General features: G+C 40.3%; 1 protein-coding gene across 4 annotated transcripts in view; it reads left to right on the forward strand.

Annotated features, from left to right (window-relative positions):
* The window catches only part of Dip2c (disco interacting protein 2 homolog C), a 392,422-nt gene that overhangs the window by 337,589 nt on the left and 29,468 nt on the right, over positions 1–25,365 (forward strand). For 2 of the 4 annotated variants that reach the window (XM_006516473.2, XM_006516475.4), the window contains 9 exons: positions 252–373; positions 1,650–1,730; positions 7,784–7,907; positions 8,487–8,608; positions 9,662–9,773; positions 9,863–9,972; positions 13,878–14,008; positions 20,627–20,795; positions 23,000–23,170. In XM_006516473.2, coding sequence (XP_006516536.1) covers positions 252–373; positions 1,650–1,730; positions 7,784–7,907; positions 8,487–8,608; positions 9,662–9,773; positions 9,863–9,972; positions 13,878–14,008; positions 20,627–20,795; positions 23,000–23,170 — 1,142 coding nt within the window. The remainder of the gene's footprint in view (positions 1–251; positions 374–1,649; positions 1,731–7,783; positions 7,908–8,486; positions 8,609–9,661; positions 9,774–9,862; positions 9,973–13,877; positions 14,009–20,626; positions 20,796–22,999; positions 23,171–25,365) is intronic. The other 2 variants (XM_006516474.3, NM_001081426.2) reach the window with 1 other exon arrangement.

Consider the following 25,365-nt stretch of genomic DNA (forward strand, 5'->3'; position numbering starts at 1 on the left):
AGGATGCTAAGGGAGTCTGTGTGTGTTGAAGACGTTACTGTTGTGTGCTCTCATCCAGATTTCATTTTGGCCATCACAAGCTCATCAGTGATTTCTTTTATAAGAGCTATTTGAAGCTGGGTCTTTCAGAGCATTTCTTCAGGTTAATTCTTTACTAATTGGGTAAGAATCCTGTTAAAAGGAATTTCACTTCACTTCTGTCTCTAAGGTTGTTTGCCTTTTTTTTTTTTTTTTCCTTCTTCTTCTTCCAGAAATTGGCCCTGCCTCAGTGATGGTGGGAAATCTAGTATCTGGGAAGAGGATTGCCCAGGCTAGCGGCAGAGACCTGGGTCAGATAGAGGACAATGACCAGGCCCGGAAGGTGAGAACCGAGGTCAGAACTCATGTTATTCCCTTAACTCTAGAGCTATATTAACTATTTGTAGACTCACAGAGTGACTGTCCTGAGTCTTAACTGAGTCAGTTCCACATCTATTGCTGATTTTATGTCTTTGATGATCCTACCCCACCTCCCTACTTGTCATACAGTAGAGATCATGGTCTTATAGAGGAGAATGTTATGGGGGCGCATGAGGTTTTAAGGAAAGTTTAGCATGCCACAGAAATGAAGTGATATCATCCACATGAGCAGGGCTGAGGCGAATATTAGGAAAACATGGATCTTCACCACTTCTTTCTGTGGATCCCAATCCCATCAGCCCTCACGGGAAGCCCACACTGCCTCAGAGTGGCCTTGGGGTACAGTGTTTTGTCTTTTGGTTGGGTGGTAGCAACTAGATTTTCTTACTGCAGCTTACAGAGCAAATATCTAGCTCCTCTCCACCCACACAGCTCATACCTTGCCTATGTATTTCTCATTCCCATGTTTAGCACTCCCTGTTTCCCACAGCCCAAAGGTAGAAAGAACCATTCACTATGGGCTACTAAGAAATGTGACAAAATCCTTTAAATACTGCCAGTGTAATAACATACAGCAATTTTTGTCATTAAAAGAACTTGATCATCACACTCCCCTCATGTAGTACATGTCTATCAATAAAAGATGTTGGAGTATTATATGGGTATTTCACCTCTCTTCATGTGAAATAGGGCTGTCCTTTTTATTACAGACTAAATTAGTTTGATGCATTTAATCTGTGTAATTTGCAATGCAATTTAATAATACCAGAGAATGGTATTCTACAATCACAAATTTAATAGAAGCTGCTTTAAAAAAAAAAAAAAAAAAAGCTAGATTAGATTCCTGCCCTGTATATCACAGAAATCAATGTTGCATATTCTGGCAGCCCCAGGAGGAAAGATGATTGCATGTTGGATGATCATACCTATAGAGGCCCAACTCCCTCCCCCCCGCCCCCCCCCGCTCCCTTGGGCTGACTTGTGGAGAACTTGCCTAACCAAGGGTACTATAGCTGTCCTTGGAGCTGTTGGTCTCAGTCAGATGCACTGAATGTTAAATAGCAGCAGAGAAAGCCAAGTACTTGCTTATTTTGTTGATGACATATTTGTCAGAATTTTTAAAATGTGAATATGTCCTTATATCTTTGTGTAGGAATGCGTGCACTCAAATAATTTATTTTTACTTAAATATTGAGATTGCCTAACCCAGACTCCAGTGGCATGACCCTGATATCCTTGTATCATTCCAGTTCCTGTTCCTCTCAGAGGTCTTACAGTGGAGAGCACAGACCACTCCTGACCATCTGCTGTACACTCTGCTCAACTGTCGGGTAGGCTCCAGAGCTTAGAGCTCATGTTTCCTAATGGCTTACTTTAATAGTCTGAACTTTTTTCCTGGGAGGTCACCTTCTTTTTAATATTCCCAAAGATGACTTCTCTCTTTTACTTAACAGAAGTAACATTTGAGGGGGTGGGTATTTCAGCTCAGAGGTTACAGGTCATCATTATGGAGGAAGCCATGGCATCTGGAACTTGGAACAGCAAACCACACTGTATCAGGAGTCAGGAAGCAGAGAGCAAAGCAGTAAATGGACACGTGTTAGTGCTCTCATTTTCTCTGCAGTATTTCTACCCAAAATGAAGAGGTTACAGTAGAAGACTAATGCAGTCCTAGGAGATGGTTATATTCTTATTATAAACAAACTTATTTAAATATAAATGGCTTACTGTCAGACTCTAGGGAATGAAACCATTTCTACTTTATAAATTTTCTGTTAAATTTCACATTAGAAATTCAAACTCTTCCATCTTAAAAGCACTTAGAAGTCAGACTTTAAATATAGTAGCAAATATTTACAATAGAAGTCACATGCAAAGATGTATTTTGGCTTTTAGTGTTTGATTGTTTTTAGCTTTACTTTATACTTTGGAGCTAAACCTTGAAAAGCAGATAAATAGTTGCACCCTTGACAAGTACAGGTACATAAGTCTACAAATCTGAGGCCATTTAGGATTCCTAATTATCAAAGTCTTGAGTGTTCAAAGGTTTGGCTCGTAGCTGTCAGGGTTTCTTTGTGTTTCTCTGACTCTGTATACTTGGATATCCTTCACCTTACTCTGTCATAAAAGTCCTTATCAGCTTGAAACGACCCTTTGTGGAGTTGGTCATGATGGTTCCTCATATACTACATCTGCTCAAACCTTATCCAGGGAGAGTCCTTGGAGACAACGAAGAACATTTTTCCTTATTGTCCCCCTGTTCTCTGAATGTCTAACTGAATGTCTCCCCTCTGAGGGGCACTCTGTGTTCACAACCTATGTCCTCCTTATATATGGTCACATGGCCATTTGGTCATAGAGTCTGGACTTTGAGAATTCAAAGAGCACATGGCCATGTATCTGACACGACCTCTCTCCTCTCCATAATGTGGGTGCTGGGTATTGAATGTGGACCTCTCAGCTCCCAGGTCTGTGAGCATATACACCTTTACCTGCTAAACCATCTCTCTGGTCCCAGACTTGCATTTTTCTTCTTTTTCACTGAATCTATCTTCACACTATACATTTAGACATGATGCCTTTTACTTCATACAACTTGCCATTTTCACCTTCCCTCACATCTGTGATACTTTTATACCTTTAATGCCTTCTTCCTTGACTCTCTGCATGTGGTATTTTCCTATATAAGGTCCTCTTGACTTTCCTTTGTCCACAGCCTACATGGCTCTCTCTTCCAATATTACCTCCAAAGTGATGACTAGAATGTGTTGTCTTAACTATAACTGACCTCCTTTCCATTGGGCATAATATCTTCTCAGAACTTTTCATGAGTATAACCTCTTCTCTTTCCTTAATTTGCCTAACACTGCCATGGTGATTATATTCTGTACAAACTATCAACAGAACAAGTCAGACATGAATCACTTTTAAACTCCCTCTTTAACATTGACTAATACCGTGCTCCCATTTTTGAAAGATGGATAAATACCTGTGTTCAAACTTTATGGAAGTCTAAAGCAGGGAATGCAAGAGTAAGTAGATCCTTGTAGACACAAAGATTCAAACTTGATGGCCCCTTAAAGTGATGTCATCCAACCAGTGTGACCTTGTAACCGGTGTCTACAATTCCCCCTCTCCACAGTGCACAAACCACTGAGCTTCACTTCCCCTCCCTGTCTGCACTGCAGACTCTGATCTTTCCCAGCTCTTCACACACCCACTCACCACCCATCACACTGTTCCCCACTGTGGGGCCTGGGAGGCCTCGGATGCTTTTCTTCCTGCCTGGGCACTGTTTTTAATAGTTATGAATTTGATTTTAATAGTTATGAATTTGATTTTTTTAACTATCCTTTTTTTGATGGTGGGTCTTTTAAGATAATTGAAACACTTGACTTCACTTAGGGTCCATTCATATGACTGCACCCTTGGCAACTGCAGTAATTAGGTCTGAGGTGTGCAAGATTGAAAGTTGGAATAGTGCATATTAAAACAATCACTAATAAAAAACTTTCTGTCTCAAATCATGCGGAATATCTTTTGTTGTTGTTGTTTTTACCAGGAACTTCAGACAACTCATTTAATTTTTTCTTTTGTTTATTTGTAATTTTCTTTATAGTCTCAAAATGTAAATTTTGTTCCTTGTTTTAGATATTAAAATAAAACCTTAAAATGGCGTCAAGTTCACAGTCAGTGATCATGGAGTGTGTTGTTGTAGAATGGATGCTAACCTGTGGATGTCTCTGCATGATTAACTTGTCATGAAAACTCTCCCATAACTTATTTTAGAAGACAATTCTAGCATGCTGAAATAACATTACCTAGAAACCTACTTTTTAATCCAGTGGTTTCAGAATAGAAATAAATTTTTTCCACGAACATTGATGAGGATGTTGGAAAATGATCTGTTACCTGAGGCTAAATGATTAATACTTCATGGAAATATTCACTTGGAACTTGTATACTTAACAAGTAGTGCTTGTAAAAAACGAAACATGTCCCTGAAATTGATAGCATTTCTGCTGCAGTAAAAGATTATATTAAAATCTTCAAAGTGAATAGAGGCTGGAGAGGCTCAGTCAGTAAAACAGTTACCTTATAAGAATAAGGACACGAGTTAATTCTTGATATACAAGGGAGACTTGGGGGGCAGGGAGAGATGAAGTGCTTATAATCCCAGCTATGGAAAAGTAGAGAAAGGTAGATCCCTAAGTTCAAGGCCACTACTAGACCTCTTCTTTAAAAAGGTGGGGGTGGACAGCACCTCATAGGTGAACTATGTCTGAGATTGCCCTCTTGCCTTCGTGTACAAACATGATTAATGCTCTTATCTCCGAGCACAAACTTGTATCCTCACTACCTGAACACAAACACACTAGGCTATTAAAGTGTCAGTAGCAATGAATTTGTATCACATTTACACCCATTACATGTCATATTCAACCTTGCAATCTCATATGGTAATTGACATGCAAGCTACCAACCTACTATGAGTTACTCTTCAGGTAACGTAGAGAGCGGTCATGGGAGAGAGGGATCTCAACGCGTGCCACACCTCCAGTGACCCTGTGAGGGGTTCCAATGTTCAGGGGAAGACAGTATTTATTCAATATGTTCTTTCCAAGCAAGGGGTTACCTATTTGGTGGTCACCTTATCACATAGCCATATCTATGGAACAAAAATTTATGTGAGACTTACAATATAAGAGACTACCTCTTTCCCACATAGCAACTTCTGAAGGGATTTGAGGATAATACTGATGAGTTTCAAGTCTTTGTACATGATAGTTTCCGATCGTAGTTACCACAAAGCATATTTCTCTCCTACCCCATTATCACAGAATGTGATCGGTTTTTATATTAACTCCCATGACATGATAAAGGGTATTTTGGAAACTTTTTTAGAATTTTATCAAAGATAAAAGATAGCATGTGAATTAAGTTTCACATTTAGTTAAAACCCTATTGGTAGGAATTTTTAGTAGCTAGAATTAAAGTGTTTTCTAAGAAATTATTGACTGCTGATTCTGACTAATCCAAACTTCTCAAATCTCGGAACCAAAGAAAATAGGAAGGAGCAAATTGTCTGCTTTGTCTTATTAATAACAGCAGATTTATCCTTTTTTATTGCTATAACAAAATATATAAGACAGATAATTTTATTTTTAAGAGTTTATGTGGGCTTATAGTTATGGGGAGGTCATGTCTTATAATGGCTTTCTTGCTGAGAGAGTCCCGAGACAATTCAGAATGTCCTGTGGTAAGAGGAGACTGTGGGTATCTGTGCTGGTTCCATCTGCTTCTCAGAAACCCACTGCGATTCTACCACGGAGCTTCCATTCTAATGACCTCATGTAGTCCTGCTCTGTCCCGAAGCTTTACCTCTAAACACTGGTCTTCATACGTTTCCAGCATTCTAATCTCTCACATTTGGGATTAAATTTTAACCCATGGTGCCTTGGAGAAAATTCAGACCACACTCAAACTATAGTAGCAATACACTTTAGCTCTTCTGAATGTGCAAGAAAGTTGTAGCTAATAAATGTAGAGAAATTATAGCTATCTTAGGCAGAGACAGGCATACAGTAACAGTAGCATGGTAAGGCACTCCCCCCTTAATTGTTAGACATTCTCAGTAGGGATAGATAGATACACCAATCCTGCCAGCTCTTTTTTGAGGCATATTTCCAGTGTGCTATGAAGCTCATCCTCTCTGTATGATCATAGGTAGTATGCTGCTTTTCCTCATAAAGAGACTACTCATACTCCAGTGTCAAGGGTGGGCTTGATGAGGAGCCCTGCCATCGGATTTGCTTTTATAGTTTTCCCCATAAGTGCTTTGAAGAGCTCAGTGAGCTTTAAGTCCAGTAAGGTGTGTGTTTTGATTTATGCTGACAGACATGTCCATGAGTAAATGCTTAGAGGAATGCTTAATCTTGGAGGCACCAAATTACAACCGTTAGTCTGTATTTCTTAGACTCCTATCACCCCACACACCTACACCTAGTCAGCCATCTTTGCTGCACTCCTCTCACTCCTCTCCTTTACATACCAATTTGATACAAAGGAATGAGTGTTGGTGAAGGATCAAGTTAAGCATCTCTAAAATCAAACACTGGTTACAGCTTTAGTAGCTGTCTGAAGGCTGGCTTGGCTGTTACCTGGTCCTGCCACTCCCAGTATCATCCAGTATCATCCAAGACTGCAGCTCAGCTTCATAGGATTCGCTGTGATTAAACAGTACTGGTGAATGTTTTGCTAAATGTGAGCTAAGGGAATGTGTTCCTTAATAAAGTACTCCAGTGCACATCCCATCAGAACCCGCCTTCGCATTCATATGTATGTCTGTGACATGTGGAACCAGGAATTCAGTGTGTTTTTCCAGACACTGTTCCCTAACAGCCCAGAGGCTCAGCATTGTGGTCCACACAGGTGTTTTCCACATGGCAGTTCTCCTAGCGCCTCATTAAGAATCTCACTTTCACACATATCTTTCATTTTGGAGTTTCAGTCCCTGAATCTTAGAAGCTCATTGTATTATCCTATGACTACCACAAGCTCCCAGATCCTTCTTTTAACCAACGTATATAAATGTTATCAATTTAGCTCAGATTGTCCATGATAACTTTTGATTCTGCTTTTCTGATCTTCCTCACCCATAGACTACCAGATAGAAATGTCCATTGTCTTAAAAAGCAATATTTTAAAGTTGCTGTAGACAGTGACTTCCTTACACCTCTGATTACTGCAAATGAGCTATATACATTGTATCTCAGGAATATTTTTCAAGTTGGTTGAATGTAATTTCTAAAAAGAGTTTACCTCCTTTTTTCCCACTTGCTTTTAAGATGGGTTTCTACTATGTAGTACAGGATGCCTATAAATAGCCTAGGCTGGCCCCTATCCTCCTGCCTCAGCTTCCCAAGTGCTGGGACTGCGAGCATGCAGACACCTGCCTGCCCTGCTATAATGCAGTTTGCTTATTTTTTTTTCTTCACAATGTAAATACTGAATAGCATACATTCTGGTATTTCTCAGTGCCTATCCTACACTAGCTAGTCTTTACTGGTAAGCCTCTTTTGAGGCAGCCTAAAAATATTTTTCTTTCTGTTTTTGAATATTTTAATAATCTTCATTTAAAAAAATCATTTGAACTGCCTAGCTGAAGACCTAGTGACAGTTGCTGGCCTTGAGGAGGGAGAATCAGTTTTCTTTTGGTATAGGAGGGTGAGGATGATGAAAGCATATAAGTTTGATCACTAAAATTGTGATTCTATGAATGTCCCAAAGTCCGTTGACCTGAGAATGTCATGTAAATGAATTATATGATGCATGATCTGTATGGTGAAGATCCCACTTAACCACCTGTTCTTATGATATTCAGGGAACAATAGCAAATTCCTTGACATGTGTTCAACTACACAAGCGTGCAGAAAAGATAGCAGTGATGCTGATGGAGAGGGGCCACCTGCAGGACGGAGACCATGTGGCATTAGTCTACCCTCCAGGTAAGCAGCAGGACCAGTCCTGACCCCTGAGAGCGATAGCAAGGGTAGCAATGAGAGGAAGCACTTTGTTGCCCCCAACGGTACTCGCAGAGTGTCCGGGTTACTGCCTAGTTAGTATGTTCTCTATTTCTGTGTAGATTCTTGCCAAGCTCATTTGCCTCTGGATAGTCTCACTCAACAGAGACAAGGCTACATGTTAACACTGTTGTAGAGTCTTAAAGCAATACCTACCTAACCCTTTCGCTCTACATTTGATTGAGTTTCTAAGGTAGTTCATATTATTGTCAGCAATTAAAGTTTTAGCTCCTAGACATAATCACATCATTGAGTAGTTATATAGAGAAATGACATATAAATGAAACATTTAAGCTGTCTTAGCATCTTGTGTATAAAAGAACAAGCCACAAGAAATTAATCACTGAGACTTAACAAAAGGCACAGGGAGGAAGGAGTTAAAGTCTTTGTTTCCCTAACTGTCTGACTTTTCCCAGACTTGAACTTGCACTGAGAGAGAGCGGTGGAGGTCCTTAAGCAAAGTAACTGGCTTCAAAAAAATATTTCTGCTTTCCTCTTGTGTAGGAATAGACCTTATCGCTGCATTTTATGGTTGCCTATATGCAGGCTGTGTGCCAATTACCGTGCGACCTCCACATCCACAGAACATTGCAACGACATTGCCTACAGTCAAGATGATCGTAGAGGTAACCAAGGCCTGGGTAGGATGCTGTGGGCCTTTGACCTGCCTAAGCTCAGTGGCAAGCTCTGAGTTACAGACCTAAAGTCTCCTAGGACAACTGCTAGCTATGCTGTACATGTGGGTTTGCAATGAAACTATAGAATTGGAGATGGTCTGTCTCCAGTGAGTTTATCATCTAGCATTGGGAGTAAGATCTAAGCTAAGCAACATGGAAGCTGGGGCAGCTGGAAGCAGCTATAACAATGCATTGATACTGAAGGGGCCTGGGTTTGGCTTCATGGGAAGGCCTCATCACCAAACACAAGCAGCAATCTGAATGAAAAACAATATATGTGTTTTCTTCAAGTTCCCTCCTTCTGGATCTAGAAGGTTATTTTCTTTGTTTTTAGAGTATATGTGTATGCTTTGTTTGTTTTTATGTATAAGCATACGTTCTTCCCTTAAGGGAAGTAGAGATATAAGAAGCAGAGAACAGTCCTGGGCCCCTGGTGAATGCTCTTGGTAGCTGTGTGGGAACACTGCCAAGGAAGGCACTCCTGTTAGAAAATACCTACAACATACTTGCGTGTGTAAAGCTTTTGTGGAAAAGCATATGCTGAGAGAGAAGCCCCTGATATTTTGCCGGCATGTGATAGTAGTGTTAGGACACTACTTAGCTTTGTCTGTGTGTTTACATGACCAGCGCTGCTGGGTTTGGCATATCCTAGCTAGCTCCTAAGAACTACTTTGGAAGTTCTAGCAAGAGACTAGACTAGAGAACGGTTTCACTACTGGAAACCGTCATCTTCTGCGAGGACGAAGCTTCAGCAGTGAGAATCGTGGTGTGATGAGGGAAGAAGAGAATGCCCACCTAGCCAGCCAGAGCAGCTGTATCAACTCTGGCCATAGGTGCCGTAGGTGACATTGACAGCCAGATCAGCCTGCTTCCTCAGCTCTTGGGAATTAAAGTTGTGTACTTTTAACCTTTGGGACACTCTAGGCACAGAAGCGATGAACACTTCCCAGATGTGTTTCTCTCTCTGTGTATGCATTCATCCCTTCTGTCTGTGGTCCTCAGGTGAGTCGATCTGCTTGTCTCATGACAACACAACTGATATGTAAACTGCTTCGGTCCAGAGAGGCAGCAGCAGCTGTAGATGTCAGGACATGGCCCCTCATACTGGACACAGGTCAGCACTTGGACTCTCTTCCCACATGTGTTTTCTTGTTATGCCTTTGGTGTAGTCAAGTAGACTAATAGCTTCATTTTCCTCTGCAGATGATTTGCCAAAGAAGCGGCCTGCCCAGATCTACAAACCTTCCAACCCTGACACACTGGCTTACCTTGACTTTAGCGTGTCCACAACCGGGATGCTAGCTGGTGTAAAGGTGAGAATAGGGGTGGGCGGGCCAGTGGTAGAAAACAGACAAGCCATGCACTGATTGTTCTTTTGTTGTCATGTGTGATTGTATTCCAGTGATGCATGGAGAGAGGTATATGAGTTTTATATGGGCCATAACATATATGACCTTTCAATATCTAAGAGCTAACTTGCAAATACTGTGGGGAAAGCTGGGGATATAGTTTACTCGTGCAGCCCTTGCCTAGCATGGTCATTGCCCTGGACTCCATCTTTAGTACTGGGAAATAAAACCAACAACAACAAAAAAACCACAGCAACAAAAACCTAACAACTTTTTTCATACTGCACAGTACAGTACTGTCTAGTACCCTGTGCTAGAATAGTACATACAATCAAAGTTGCTGCTATTCTGCATGTTTGCACTGTATTCTCTTACTTGTTAAACTTGAGCACAATCATAACCTGAAAGATGGCTTCTTGGTGACGCTACCATGAGCATTTTGCCTATCAAAGTATAGAACTACTGATGTCACTTAGAATCGGCATCATCACAGCTCAGATGTCAGGGTCCTGTGCTTCAGGGTCTAAAACCCCAGGAAGCCTATTCCTCTCCATCTCTGCCTCTGAGTCAGAATGGGACAGTTTGAGCTAGTTACCTATCACAAGTTAGAGTTCTCAGACTTAACCTCTCCCATAGGATTAGGGAAAGTACCCCAAATTAGCTAGAGTATTAAATAGTTTTTTTTTAAACTTCCTAAAAGAAATATTCTCAGAGCAAGATGAATTAAGTGCTGTCATCAGTAAGTTGACCTTCTTGCTGTGAGGACCAAAATAGAAACCCTCACTTCTGATTATTCTTGTGGAATATGGAGGTGGGAACTACAATATTGAATCTTAATTTTTATTAAAGTGCACCTACATGGAACGGATAGTATGATCTCTGTGTAATACTTCTTGTTGACTCAATTTATTTATGCACCATAGAAAAACTCAAAGAGATGGTTAATTATACTTTTAAAACTAAAACTCCTAAAATGTTTTCCCAATTTTTGATTATCTGTGTGATGAGTATGTGAAGAAAAGTATACTATGATATGAGTTAATGAAACCTCATATGTTTTAAGGGCTGAAAGGCACAGGAGAATAGGGGAGTTTGTCTGGCATGTGGTCTGCCTTATTGGTCCCATAGGATTGCTGGGAGGCCATTTTTTTTTCTGGAAGAAATCCTTGTTGGATTTTAGTTTTTAGGCAAAAACATTCAGTTGCATACCATGAGATTTAGAAGAGTCCATGGGTGTCTTCTCTGTAATTAGTGCTATGGGATATCAAGGTTCATGTAAAACACAAGGGTATGTTGTATTCTGGCTGTCTTACATTTCACCCACTTAACTGTGATGCTTTGACCTTTGAATGGTTCCTGTGCCTGGGGAATGGTTGTTTGCCTGGAGAGAGGACACACATTTAACATCAGCCAAAGCAAAACAGCACCAAAAGGCAAGGCTTCTTGGAACACACCATGTAGCATAACACGGCACAACCAAGATACGTAGTATATTGGCTTGAGGCTCTCATGAATGATGCACATGTATTTGGAGATCTACTTTTAGGGCCTCTCAGATTCCTTAATTGCATGATGATATTGGCAGGGCCCAAACTGGGGTGTGCTTAGAGATTGGAAGGTTTTGGGGTGGTTTTTGCCTTTTTTTTTAATAGTCATTTCTTTCTTAACCTGTTTTCCCTCTTGTCACTGTGTTGACTACTCTCAAAACCTAGCAGACCCCATAGCTGCCAGCCAAGGAGATATGAGCACCTTCTCTCTTCTCTCTTTATATTAATCATGTTTGACAAAGTACTAGCAGACCTTATAGCTACCTGTTATGTCTCAACTTTACACCATATAGTGAACTCTTGAGACCAGACTATACCCATTATTTTTAATATAGAGAGAGTCTCTCTGTATCTGAAACTGGCATAGAATTCACTGAGTGACTCAGGTTGCCTTCAAACTTGCAGTCATCCCGTGCCTTTAGGTTGTCAAGAGCTGAATAGCAATGTACTATACCTGGTTCCTCCTCCCATCTTCCTCTTCCTCATCCTCCCCCTCATTCTCCTCTTCCTCTTCTCCCCTCTACCTTCTCATCTTCCTCCTCTTCTCTTTTCCTCTCTCTTCTTCCTTCCTCATCCTTCTTCCTCCTCTTCCTCCCTCCTCTTCTTCCTCTTCCTTTCTCCTCCTTCTCTTCTTTCCTTCCTCTTCCTCCTCCTTCCTCCACCTCCCTTTTCCTCCTCCTCTTCCTTTTCTTCCTTCCTCTATTTTCTCCCTTCTTTTTCTTTCTCTTCTTTTTCTTCTTTTCTTCCTCCTCCTTTCTTCTTTCTTCTTCCTTTTTAATCCCTAGCTCTGAATACAGTGCTTGACAGAGCCCTTCCATGTTAGCATTTACAGAATGAGCAGCAGAGCTACTTTCTGGTTCTGCATGATGTCCTTCCCAGTGCAGTAGAGGTTACTTTGAACACTTACCTTGAATGCATGGTAGGGGGATTAACTATCATCCAAAGAGTGGTGGGACCTTAGAGGAACATGTGGTAAATATAGTTTCATTTCTCCATTAAGCAGGTACTGTGGATCTGAAAGTATAAGTGTGTGCATGTGTCTTACAATACATGCATATCTGTTTATATTTTGAATTCTAGAGTAACTTTTTGCAATCCTAGGGTGAATTCAGTGAAGAGTATCCATTACACAACCTATTCCTTAGCAGAACTTGTAACAGTGACCTGTCACTTGACAATGAAGAGACTCCCACCCTTCTTTCTTTTATCTCTTCTGCTGAAGTGTTGAATGCAAGAGTTGGATTTCCTTGCTTGTTTTCTTTACTGGTTCTCTTTGTAGATTAGCACTGTGGTAGTATGCTTAGTTTGTGACACATTTCACTTTTGACATATTTCAATCATATCTGATATAGCTCTCCTTGCTTCCTTGATACCCAGAAGTTTGTGTGGTTATCAAGTTCTCACAAAACAATGATCTTGTTAGATGTAATATGCAGTGTTTCAGAATCTGTCACCTTTCTTATAGTACAGGATTGGAACTTCACTGTTTTCTAAGCTAAGGAGAGACAGGATTTGACTGCCATTTTATTGTGGGATGGTCATATCTAGGAAGAACCTGAGGGTCAGCAGGAAGGTCAGCGTTTTACTTTAGGACTCACTCACATGATTTTCAGCATACTCTCACTTCTGAGCCACTGTTATCTAAACATGAGCATAGGATTCCATGCTTGTGGAGTATAGGCCCTTGTGTATCTAAGACAATTGCTGTACAGCTCCCTGAACCTCACAGAATAAGAATAAAGCCAAGTCTCTACTGCAGATCTGGGAATGACCTCTCATTCTTTCTTTACCTACCTGCAGGCACTCATGTGGACACAAGAATCTCTGTTTATATAATCTGCTTTTCAGATCCAAAGCATTATTAACCATTGCTCAAGTTATAAGGAGGGACTATCAAGAAGTTGAAAGTGTGGTTTATTTCTTCAAAATGGAAGACTTCATAGTGTAGTGAATCATAGATGCAATTCTCATAGCTCAGAAGATTGAAACAGGAGTGCTATGAATTAGAAGCCAGCTTAGGTTTTGTAGTAAGTTCCAGGCCACTGTGGGTGGCCCATGTGAGATCCTCCCTACTACTTACCCCTTACCCACCCAGCCTACTTCCTCCCTCAAAGAAAAATGAAAAAGGGAAGATTAATGAGAATATCAGCCTTTCTAGGATAATGTGACCCAGACATACTATAGTTGACTCTGACCCTAAAAGTATCTTTGAGGCACTTAGTAAGAATTACCATGAGTTAACACTGGCATGTTGTCCCACAAATGTCGTTGGATGCTCAGTGTCCATTCACTTATTTTTTTTACTGCCTTTCTGTCTTTCAGATGTCTCATGCAGCCACCAGTGCCTTTTGCCGTTCTATTAAGCTGCAGTGCGAGCTTTACCCTTCTAGAGAAGTGGCCATCTGCTTGGACCCTTACTGTGGACTTGGGTTTGTCCTCTGGTGTCTCTGCAGGTGAGGTTCTTCCTTAACGTCCTTGAAATGATTGTCTTTGTTCTTTGCAATGAAAAGAAACCATATACCTTCCCTTCTGGATCTTTGGCCAATTAAAGAAGATTAAATGAGATTTTGAGGAAGCATCCAGAGGGTAAACTGTATCTACTAGCCGGCATATATATATATATATAATCATTTAACTACTGTAGAAGTGAAAGTGCCATGGTTACTACACTCTGGTCCTAAGCTGGGGCCTCCATGAGAGGCGCAGGATCAGGGTTTCTACACTTAGCTCCATAGCCAGGATCCAGAAGGGAAGGTGTGTGTGTGTGTATATATATATATAAACCATCAGAAGATTATCAGGCTTGAATCTAAAGCCCTTATCCCTGGCAGTCATGCCTTCTGAGGATTATGAAAATGCTCAACTCCTCTTGCCTTCTCCCTGACGTTACTCAGTGGTAGACTTGGGCTTGGGGGGTACAGAGGGAAGCCTGTGAAGCCTGAGCTCGTCACTCTGGTCATTGTACTCTTTCTGCCACCAGCTTGGCGCTGGTTCTTAGAAAATGCCCAGAAAATACTTACAGAATGAATGATAGAATAAAATATACAGATGGCTCTTTCCTGACTCTTTTTTTTCTGAATATACATACATCTTTTCTATAAACATTTTTAGAAATACAAAATAAAACAAACATAAATATGATGTTACACACCTGTAACTCCCAACGCTTGGCAGGTAAAGAAAGGAGGGTCAGGGGTTCAGGTCCAGCATCAGCTCCTTTTCAAGAAGGAGGACCAGGAACTCAAGGCCAGCAATTTTGCTCTAGTATCAAATTTGAAGCCTACCTGGAAAAACGAGAGCCTGTCTCAGAAAAGAAAACTGAAGAATGTAGTTGTTAATAGTGACATTTAGTATATGGTGGCCTCAGGAAGTATCCATGATCATCAAGATGGCATATAGTCTTCTGAGTGTACTTTTTGATGTAAAATACTTTTAATTAGCATTTTCTAGTACATCAAAATGTATGAAATATACTAAAGCAGGTACCAGTGTTCCAGACCCAGCTTCATGGCTCTCAACATGTTTTGTTTTCTTTCTTGTATTTTTCTATGGGTTGGTTTTTATTCTTGTTTTGTGTATTATTTGTATTGTGTTATTTTTGTGTGTTATTTGTATTTTAACACACAAAATGTTATCCATAATGTTTATGCTTATAAATGTCATAAATATACATTACTAAAGTTGTATAATTGAGGCAGTAGTATGTGTAATCTCTCAGTTTTTCTTCTAGTTTATGATGGTTATGGTGAATTTAGATTTTCATGGATAATTATATTAGTGGATTCATAGTATTTAATATTAATTTCATGTTTAATTATTATACTGAAGCCTAGATGTGTATGTTGGAAAGGACATTGTATTTTGATAATTCAGCTTTTTGAGAAAGCAAATAGAATGAAACAGTAACATGCTTAATAGTTCTTGTATATCTCAGTGCAGATGCAATTGCATTGAGTAGTTAGCACTCAGGAGAGAGCTCAGAATATCCTCATCATATAGCCCAGGCCCATGTACCTGAAGCCATTTAAGCCAGCTGAGCAGGAAGAGTGAGTCTTCTCTGAACATTGCCTCTCTAAGAGGACTGTATTCATTTTGCAAAGGACAATTATACAACTCGGCAGTTAATATCATTTTATTCTAATGTATAAGACTTCTTTGTGATGTACATGTTTTTGAGTAATGTTACTTGAATTCTGTCAGTGCTTCAGTGTATCTACCTGTTGTGCGTGTGTATATGTGTATATATACATATGTACATATACATATACATGTTGGCTATTTGGATGGGTTTTTTTCTTTTGATTTCTATGGAATGCTAAAGAGGCCAGTGACTCTATGTATAATGTTCATTAGTATGCTACAAATTGATGTCCCTGAATTCACATTCTGACCCCCGTGTTTTTGTGCTAGAGCTCAGATCAAATAGTTCATTAATTCTGGTGTATATTGTTGAGAAATTGAGTTGTAGGTTATTTGTATTTAATGTTCTTTAATTTGGATCTCCTTATGCTAGCAATTCAGAAATTTAAATTGGGGAGTTATGGATATGGTAGATTGTCAGAACTAAGAGAGAAAAGCATTATAAGGTTATATAGCTCAGTTTTTAGTCCCTAAGATATTAGACTCAAATTATTAAGCTTGTTTAGTGGTACTGAAAAGTCCTTAGTGTAAATGAGTACCTGTTTAAATCTCAGTTTCAATAAAAAGCCTCTAAGAACATCTAATTAATGTAGCATTGTTGGGGCCGGCCTGCGGCTCTAATGTCCGGGTTCGAGCCTGGGAGGCAGCCTGGAGCTGAAAGAAAAGGAAACTAGGCAGAGAGAGAGAGATGGAACCAAGACAGTATTCTGATCAAGGCTCAAATTTTTTAATGGCAGACACGCTTTTTAAAGGAGAGGAGAAAGCCCATTCCAAATCATCCTTGGAGCCCAGCTGCAGGTGAGCACATGTAGGCTCCAGAACAGCTAGGCCGACTCCCAGCAGGTAGCAGCAGCGGCAGTGGCAGAACAATAGAGTGATCCAGGGAGGCAGGCTCCACCCTAAGTAATCTCCTCAGTGACAACAAAGTCAAGGTGGCTCAGCCTGCTTCAGGCTTGTGGGAGGCTGCATAGCATTATGAATCTTGAATCATGAATGTTCTGAATACTGTTTGATATTAACAGAAACGCTGTGTTCCTTTGCTTCTCAGGATAGAAAGACACATAGCATTTTCTGGTAGGTGATTATGATTTATGGGATGTATAATGTGTAGCCTTGTTGGAGATTAGGCTCTTTCTGGTGTATGATCCTGGGTTTGGCCTGAAGGTCATATTTTTAAAGTATCTATACAGCTGAGATAAATTTTTCACTTATTCTGATTGCTGCTGAGTGCTACCTTGAGGCTTCTAATTAGAGACAATACACTAGCTAATAGGTAAGGCTCAAATTCAGAGTCATACCTAGTCAGACTCTGTAAGCTCATACTGAAGTGACAGCAAGCCCACTTGTTTAGGTAAAATCAGTCCAGGTGGGAATGCCATACTCCCCTGAGCATGATGAGAAAAGCTACACATTTCTAGGAAAAAGGCTAGGATGGGGTCATCATTCAACCTCTCACGCAGGAAGAGAAAGGAATGGGATGTCTATTTTAGCTGTGGTGTGCTCTGGAAATAATACCCAGTCTTCAAAACGTGTTCATAGGGTTGGAGCATTGGCTCAGTAGTTAAGAGCATATGTACTGCACTTGTAGAGGACCCAGTTTTGTTTTCCAGCATCTATAACAGGTATCACAACTGCCTGTAATTCAATTCCACAGAAATGTAGTGCCTCTGGCCTCCTCGGGCATTGCAACACTCATGTGCACCTGTGCATACATACATTTAATTAAACATAGACTAGATTTTTAATGTACATGGGTCTGATGAGGATAGGGTAATGCATAGGTAAAGCCCTTAAATGCATCTCTAGAGCTAAGAAGGCAAGTGCTGTGCTGCAGTCAGATCTGAAGTATGTTTTTTAATGGGTTAATTGGGGAGTAATATGGAAATGCTTTAAAAAAAATGATTGTTTGAAGCCCGTCTTATGTTAGCTTTGGACGCTTGTGGGAAATAGTATAAAAGCTTAGGTTCTGGATAAAAGAACATCTGAGTGTAAGTTTGTTCTCAAGGACTGAACTAAGCTCACATTCCATTGGGGAAAAAGTAACTTATAACAGGTAGTTGTTTAATAGTGTATATGTCTCTTATGCTTCATAGATATACCTGTGTAATGCTGTAAAGTGATCTGGAGAGATGGGTATGATGACTCAAACCTGTAACCTAGTACTTTTCAGCTCTAACAGAATGGCTGCCACAAGTTCAAGGCCAGCCTAAACTACAAAGCAAAACCTTGTCTCAAAAACAAACAAACAAACAAGCAAACAAACAACAAGCCAGGCAGTGGTGGCATACACCTTTAATCCCAGCACTCGGGAGGCAGAGGCAGGTGGATTTCTGAGTTCGAGGCCAGCCTGGTCTACAGAGTGAGTTCCAGAACAGCCAGGGCTACACAGAGAAACCCTGTCTCAAAAAAACCAAAACCAAAACAAAACAAACACAAAACCAAAAACAAACAAACAACAAAAAAGATCCTTAATAGATACCAATGGCAAATTAGTAAAAATATGTCCTTGTACGGGATATAAGAATTATTTACATGGGCTTTTACTGAATATGACATATTGACTATAAACATTTGCACAAACATTTGAGCAAATCAAATCACAGAGAAGTTTACAGCATAATAATAAAGTCTGGCTTTCTTTCTTTGAATGTACCTGGTCTTCTCATTCTGAAATTACTGACTGCATTGAAAAGGCTGTGCACAGGAGCACACATGGAGAAAAGTGTAGAGCAGAGACTGAAGGGAAGGCCACCCAGAGACTGTCCCACTGGGGATTCGTCCCATATGCAGTTAACAATCCCAGACACCATTGTGGATGCCAAGAAGTGCATGCTGAAAGGAGCCTGATCTGGCTGTCTCCTGAGAGGCCCTTCCAGAGTCTTACAAATACAGAGGTGGATGCTCACAGCCAACCACTGGACTGAGCGTGGGGTCCCCAATAGAGGAATTAGAGAAAGAACTGAAGGAGTGGAAGGGGGTTTGCAACTCCATAGAAGAACAACAATATCAACCAACCAGTCCCCCAAGAGCTCCCAGGGACTAAGCCATCAACAAAGGAGTACACATGGCTCTATCTGCATATGTAAGCAGAGGATGGCCTCCCATCAATGAGAGGAGAGGTCCTTGCTCCCATGAAGGATCAATAGATGCCCCAGTGTAGGGGAACTGAGGGTGAGGAGGTAGGAGTGGGTGAGTGGGTGGAGGAACATCCTTTTAGAAGCAGGGGGAAGAAGGGGGGGATAGGGGGTTTCCGGGAGGGAGGGAAACTGGGAAAGGGGATAACATTTGAAATGTAAATAAAGACAATATCCAATTAAAAAAAAAAGGCTATATGAAAGGTTGGGGTTTGCTATATTTCCACTTCACAAAAATAACTGAAAGTTTGATATGTTGAAATAGAGAGAGAGAGATGAAAATTTGCTACCACTTCTGCTGTGTTCCCTCTACAATACTTCTCTACGTGAAGAATCATGTTCGAAATAAGTTTGTGGGCTCATTAGTCTTTTTTTTTCCTTAAAATTGATTTATGTATAAGTGCTCTATCTGCATGTACATCTGCATGCCAGAAGAGGGTATCGGATCCCAGTATAGATGGTTGTGAGCTACCATGAAGTTGCTGGAAATTGAACTCAGAACCTCTGGAACAGCAGACAGTTCTCTTAATGGCTGAGCCATCTCTCTAGTCCCTCATTTAGTTTTCTTAAATTTCTTGAGCCATCTGGGCTCTCTTAATTTTTGTTTCGAAATTTTTTGAATGAGATTGACCATATTAAAGGAGAAATGGCTTGTGATAGGAAGATTACAGGTACACAGCTACAGCACAGCAATGATGTGGGTTTCATCTATCAATTTTCATATAAGTAAAATATATCTTTAAATCTCACAATATTTATCTGACATCTTTTATTATAATAAATATGATCAAGTACTGCTAATTCACAATGATAAGCAAGCATTAAAAATAGCAGTTTGTGCCCTGTCTGGTCTCAGTTGATGTGTGGGAATGGGGTATGAGAAGTACTTCCCCTCCTCAAAAGAGAAGGGGAAAGTGGAATGAAGGGTGGGGTAGGACTTGTGTGAGGGGTACTGGGAGGAGAGAAAGGTCTGATAATGGGTTGTAAAGTGAATAAATAAATGAATTTTTAAAACTGGTGGTTTGAACAAATACTTTTGAATTAAAATTTGTTATCTTATTCTTTAAAGTATTTTTAAAAGTGCTGTTGTGTGGTGATTTGGATGTAAAACAGTACAGATTGACACACTCAGAAGGTCAAGTGTCTGACTTCTTTTGGCTCTCCTAATTTTCTTCCTATGTGATTTTCTTAATATTTTTGTATCTGGATTTTCTATTTATCTTACATATAAAAGTTTCTTGTCATCAATATGAACTAACCAGGACCCCAGAGCTCCTTGGAACTAAACCACCAATCAAAGAAAACACATGGTGGAACTTGTGGCTCTAGCTGTATATGTAGCAGAGGATGGCCTAGTTGGTCATCTATGGGAGGAGAGGCCCTAGGTCCTGTGAAGGTTCTATGCCCCAGTATAGGGGAATGCCAGGGCCAGGAATGGGAGTGGGAGGGTTGGGGAGCAGGGGGGAGGGGATAGGGGATTTTCGGAGGGGAAACTAGGAAAGGGGATAACATTTGAAATGTAAATAAAGAAAATATCTAATAACAATGAAAAAATTTTAAAAAGTACATGCAAGTCTAATTAATAGGCATTTGTAATGTTATCAGTGTAATGATGAAGAGAAATATCTGGCACATTCTGATATAATCACATAGCAAAGTGAAGCAGCTGAAAAATGGAAATAAAATGTAAAAAAAATTTAAAGTTTCTGAAGTGTTCCTGTTTTTCAGGGTGAATGTTACTGTCTCTTTCCCATCTGCCCTGGGTTCCAGCCTTGATGGCCTGTCTTGTCTCTGCAGTGTATACTCAGGACACCAGTCCATTCTGATCCCACCCTCTGAGCTGGAGACCAATCCTGCCTTGTGGCTTCTTGCTGTGAGTCAATACAAAGTCCGGGATACCTTCTGTTCCTATTCGGTGATGGAGCTTTGCACGAAAGGGCTGGGCTCACAAACTGAGTCCCTCAAGGTAAACAGCCTCTCTTATGGCCTCAATGCTCACCAGAACTCCAGGCCACTCTAGTCTTGAGAAAGGACACTCGCACACTTGATGAGGCAGCATATTCCTTCCAAAGAGCTGACGTGTGATCTGCTTGCAGATTGATTTAGAAGAAGTTAAGGTTTTAGGTTTTCCTCATGAATACTTACCCACTGTCAGATACTAGTAAGAATTGTGAAAGTACTTTGTCCTCAATTTCTCCAGTATTTGTCAAAAGATGTAAATTGTCTCTGTTCCTAGCTAGATTTGGTGTTCAAGTAGAAAATGTTTATGTGATCAGCTTTCATTGGCTGGAAGGCCCTTATTTGAAGGTCTGCACTGTAACAAAAATTTATTTTGCAACTAAGTGAACAGTATTTGGGTTTTTACTTTTTTTTTTCTTTTTTCTTTTTTTCTTTTTTTTCTTTTGGGGGAATTTAATAGACGTTTTCATGGTAAGTTGAATTGTTAGTTAATGATAAGAGGGAAAAAATAATGTCTCGATAGTGTTCTACCCTGCTATTCTCTGCTTGTATATGCAGTGTGTGTGTCTGCCTATAGCTGTACAGGTTACTTATGTTTCTGTGTGTACACATATAGTCAAGAAGAACCTAGCACATTTATTTCCTCTGAACTTTTTCCTATTCATCCTAGTGCAATAAAACAAGATATGTAACTATGATGTTAAGCTATATAAATTCAGTTTATGAAATTACATATTTATATGAGGAAGAATTACAAAGAGTATTTCTTAGATCGACCTATATTGTTTTACAAAATGGTCAGGTACTTTTTTACCAGCCTTTGTTGTTGGCATGTACATAATTATCAGAGCTATCACAATTGAGTTGACACTTGCCACAGCTCTGTGAATCAGGACACGCTACTGTCCCTTGTAAAGATGAGAAACTTAAAGTCAGAGGATTTAGCAACCTTTCTACCCACATTTCTGCATTTAAAGAATTATAGAGATAAATTTGTACTGCTAATTGGAGTTGCTATTGTAGCCCAGCCACTTCAACAGTCACAAGTAAAGTTACTAGTATCATCCAGAGTTTAGTTGTTCCTATTCAATGTGTGTCTGCAGTTATGGTAAAACATCAGATTTTCATATCAAAGTTATCTTGAAGTCTGAGAATGTAGCCCAGTGGTAAAGCACATGAGGGACTCTTTAGTTATCTGCTGTTCCAACAGCTTGAGGGGCCCAGTTTGGGCAGTCCCCTGTCAACAGCTCGCTTTATGCCAGCCAGCATTACTCATTGTGCGCCATCACCTTCTCTTGAGGCCACAGTGAGATCAGAAGTGACTGATCTCATCTCTCTCAGCCCAGCCTGAGTGTGGCAACTTTAACAATTCAGTATTTTCATTCATTTCATTGAATTCCTCCTCCTCCTCCTGTGTGTGTCATTGTACAGTTCAGCTGGTTATATTTGTGGCAGAACCTTAGAAATAATTATGGAAATGTGCTTGATAATGAAAGTTGGTCTGTGACTTTTCAAGTCTCATCAGGTATAAACAGAGAAATGTCATTAGAAAGTTGTCTAAGCATTTTAGTTCTGCCTTTCTGTTTAAACACATTTCCAATATATGCATTCTTTTTTCAAAGGTGTGTGTGCGCAAGTGCAGATGCACACTTGAACACACCGTGTTTGCTGATAACCTGTGGAGGCCAAAGAAAGTGTTGGTCCCTTGGAGCTAGAATTAATGGCAGCTGTGAGCCATGAGCTGTGGGTGATGGAACTGAACCTGCATCCTCTGAAGAATAGCACACACTTAAGCACTGACCCAGCTCTCTAGCCCCATCATGTGTCCATTCTTGTCAGGTCCTACCCCTCCAAAAATGCACACTAATGCTTGTTCTTCCCCCGTGAGTGTGCTTGCTCACCCTTTTCCTTGTCGTTCTTGCTATTGCTTCAAACATGTTTTCAATGATATCTTTACTAGTTGCAATGTTTATATGGTTTTGTCCTGTGTTTCTTCAGCTGACTGGCTTGGCTAGGGTTTTTTTATTTTGTTTTGTTTTGGTTTTGGTTTTGTTACACTAACCTCCGCAGATAGCTTACAGAAACACTTTGGGTACAGATGGCACTAGAAGTGAAGAGTATTCCTGTGGGATTCTGAGTGAAAGGTTGTGTAGGTTACACATGGCTACACATGTTGACGGCTTAGCTAGTGTCCCTTGTCCTTATTTCCAGGCACGAGGCTTGGACTTGTCCCGGGTAAGAACCTGTGTGGTTGTGGCAGAAGAGCGTCCCCGAATCGCCCTTACACAGTCTTTCTCAAAGCTCTTTAAGGACTTGGGTCTCCACCCACGAGCTGTTAGTACTTCATTTGGCTGCAGAGTGAACCTGGCAATTTGCTTACAGGTAAGTTTCACTGAAACCATGGAGTGCTGTATCAGAAGACTGAGTCTCAGTGCCGGGTGGCAGCGTAGACCTGCTCAGCGGATTTTCCTTGGCAGGTGCTTACTTACATTAGACAAATCTCTGGTCATCACACAGATGTGAGTGCTACACCGTTTCCTTCTCTGCTTTTACTTGGAGACTTCCTTTCTAGCCATTATACACATCACTTACTGCATCCTGGAATATTTTAACTTTGGCAAAAGAGAAGCTCTTGGCCAAACTGGGCTGTCAGACTTATTTCAAAATTAGATATGAGAAAACCACTTATTTCAATAGTTCTCAACCTTCCTAATGTTGTGACCTGTTAATACAGTTTCTCATGCTGTAGTGACCCCAACTATAAAATTATTTTGTGGCTACTTCATAACTGTAATTTGCTACTGTTATGAATCATAGTGTAATTATCTGATATGCAGGATATCTGATCGTCAACCCTGTGAATATGTCATTCAACACCTGAAGGGGTCATGATCCATAGGTTGAGACTCATATATATGATTCTCTGAAGGAAGCTTTGCAGTGACGTAGCAGGGTTAATATTGTTGGTTTCCTTTTCCTCACTAGTTTCCTTCACTATTTCCTTTCTTTTTTGATAAATTCAACCTGTGAAGGGTGAAGTGACAAGATTAAGATTGCCAAAAATAACAAATGAGCACTTCAAGTCTGTGCCCAGCACTTACTGGTCCTGGGTGAGATAAGAGGAGTTCCTTGAGCTGGCTCACAGCAAATGCTAGACTCAGTTGCAGGAAAGCAGATGGGTTCCGGGCCCCTACCTACACTGTCCCTGCCATTGATACTTGAAAGGGTAGCTGCTGCAGTCTGCTACTGGGTAACCCCCCTCCCCCAACACACACACACACACACACACACACACACACACACAGACGTTGAGGATATCAAAGCAGGAAGTAGCTACCAACAGCTTGTTAAACATTTCCACGTACATGTTCCCTGTTTTTGTCTTCTTTCCTTTACAATAGGCTGCATACTTTTTATAATGGGAAGTACTAAGTAAATTTCAAAGCCCAATTCAATCTTCTCCCATTGTTGGAAAGTCTTTTTACTTAGATGAACTGAATATGTCCTTTTTTAAAAATTTGTTCAAGTTTTCTAATTTTTTCTATACCAAAATGTGCTAACGTGAAGGGTGTGTGTATAGATACAATGGAGTGTGCTTTATCCATAAAGACAAATGAAATTACATCATTTGCAGGGGGATGCATGAAACTAGATTATCATGTTAAATTAAACAAGCCAGTTTCAAATTGAAGTATTTCCTCTCATGTAGAATCTAGGTTTGTTTTTTTCCCTACAAATAAAGGGGGGCATAAAAGCACAGTGGGATATAATTGGAGGGAAGAGTTGGCAGGAAGCTGAGGGGGTCAAGAGGAAGTGAAAGGGGTGTCTGTGCGTTGTGAAAAGGTCATGGAACTCATTATTTTATTCAGATATGCAGTAATGAAGTTATTCTCAAGAAGTACTTAGGCCATGTTTTTTAACCAGTTAGCTAATGTTTTCTAAGTAAAGAATACCATCTAATTTTATTTACAAACAAAATCATTTTTTTCCTATTGCCATGTATTAGTTACCATAAATGGTTGCCCTGCTTTCTACCAGAAACTTGAGGCACAAAAATCCATCTCTCACAGGGATGCACTGATCACACAATAAAATATTGCCACCTCCCGCTTGGAATGGCACATTATATGAACAGAGCAACCGTGAGAGAGAAAACATGTGGTTGGGGTCAGGTTCTTGATCACAATGATGTTTAAAAAATGTTTATAAAATGGCAGAGGGGAAGGGGGAGAGCGATTCCTCATTAGCATTAATTACTACAAAAGAAGGCAAAGTTCTGTAGTTTGTTAGTATATAAAATTGAAAATTTGCAGACAAGAGTGTGCAGTATGCAAACTTATTAACTTCTGAGTCTTTCATTTATACTCATCCCCCTAAATGAACAATATTTTATGATGGCTTACAAAGCATGAAAGTAGCATGTAGATCTTTGCCCTGAGAAGTCTGACAAATGAGCCCCCACAGGACAGATAAGCAATAAGAAATTGCTGGAAAGGGGAGGCTTCTCAGCAGAGCTGCCTGCAAGTTGTATGGAGTTCCTGGGAATGTTACATTGCTAAGTCATCACCCATGCTGGG

This window comes from Mus musculus, chromosome 13 (genome assembly GCF_000001635.26).
Source record: "Mus musculus strain C57BL/6J chromosome 13, GRCm38.p6 C57BL/6J".
NCBI classification, from domain to species: domain Eukaryota; kingdom Metazoa; phylum Chordata; class Mammalia; order Rodentia; family Muridae; genus Mus; species Mus musculus.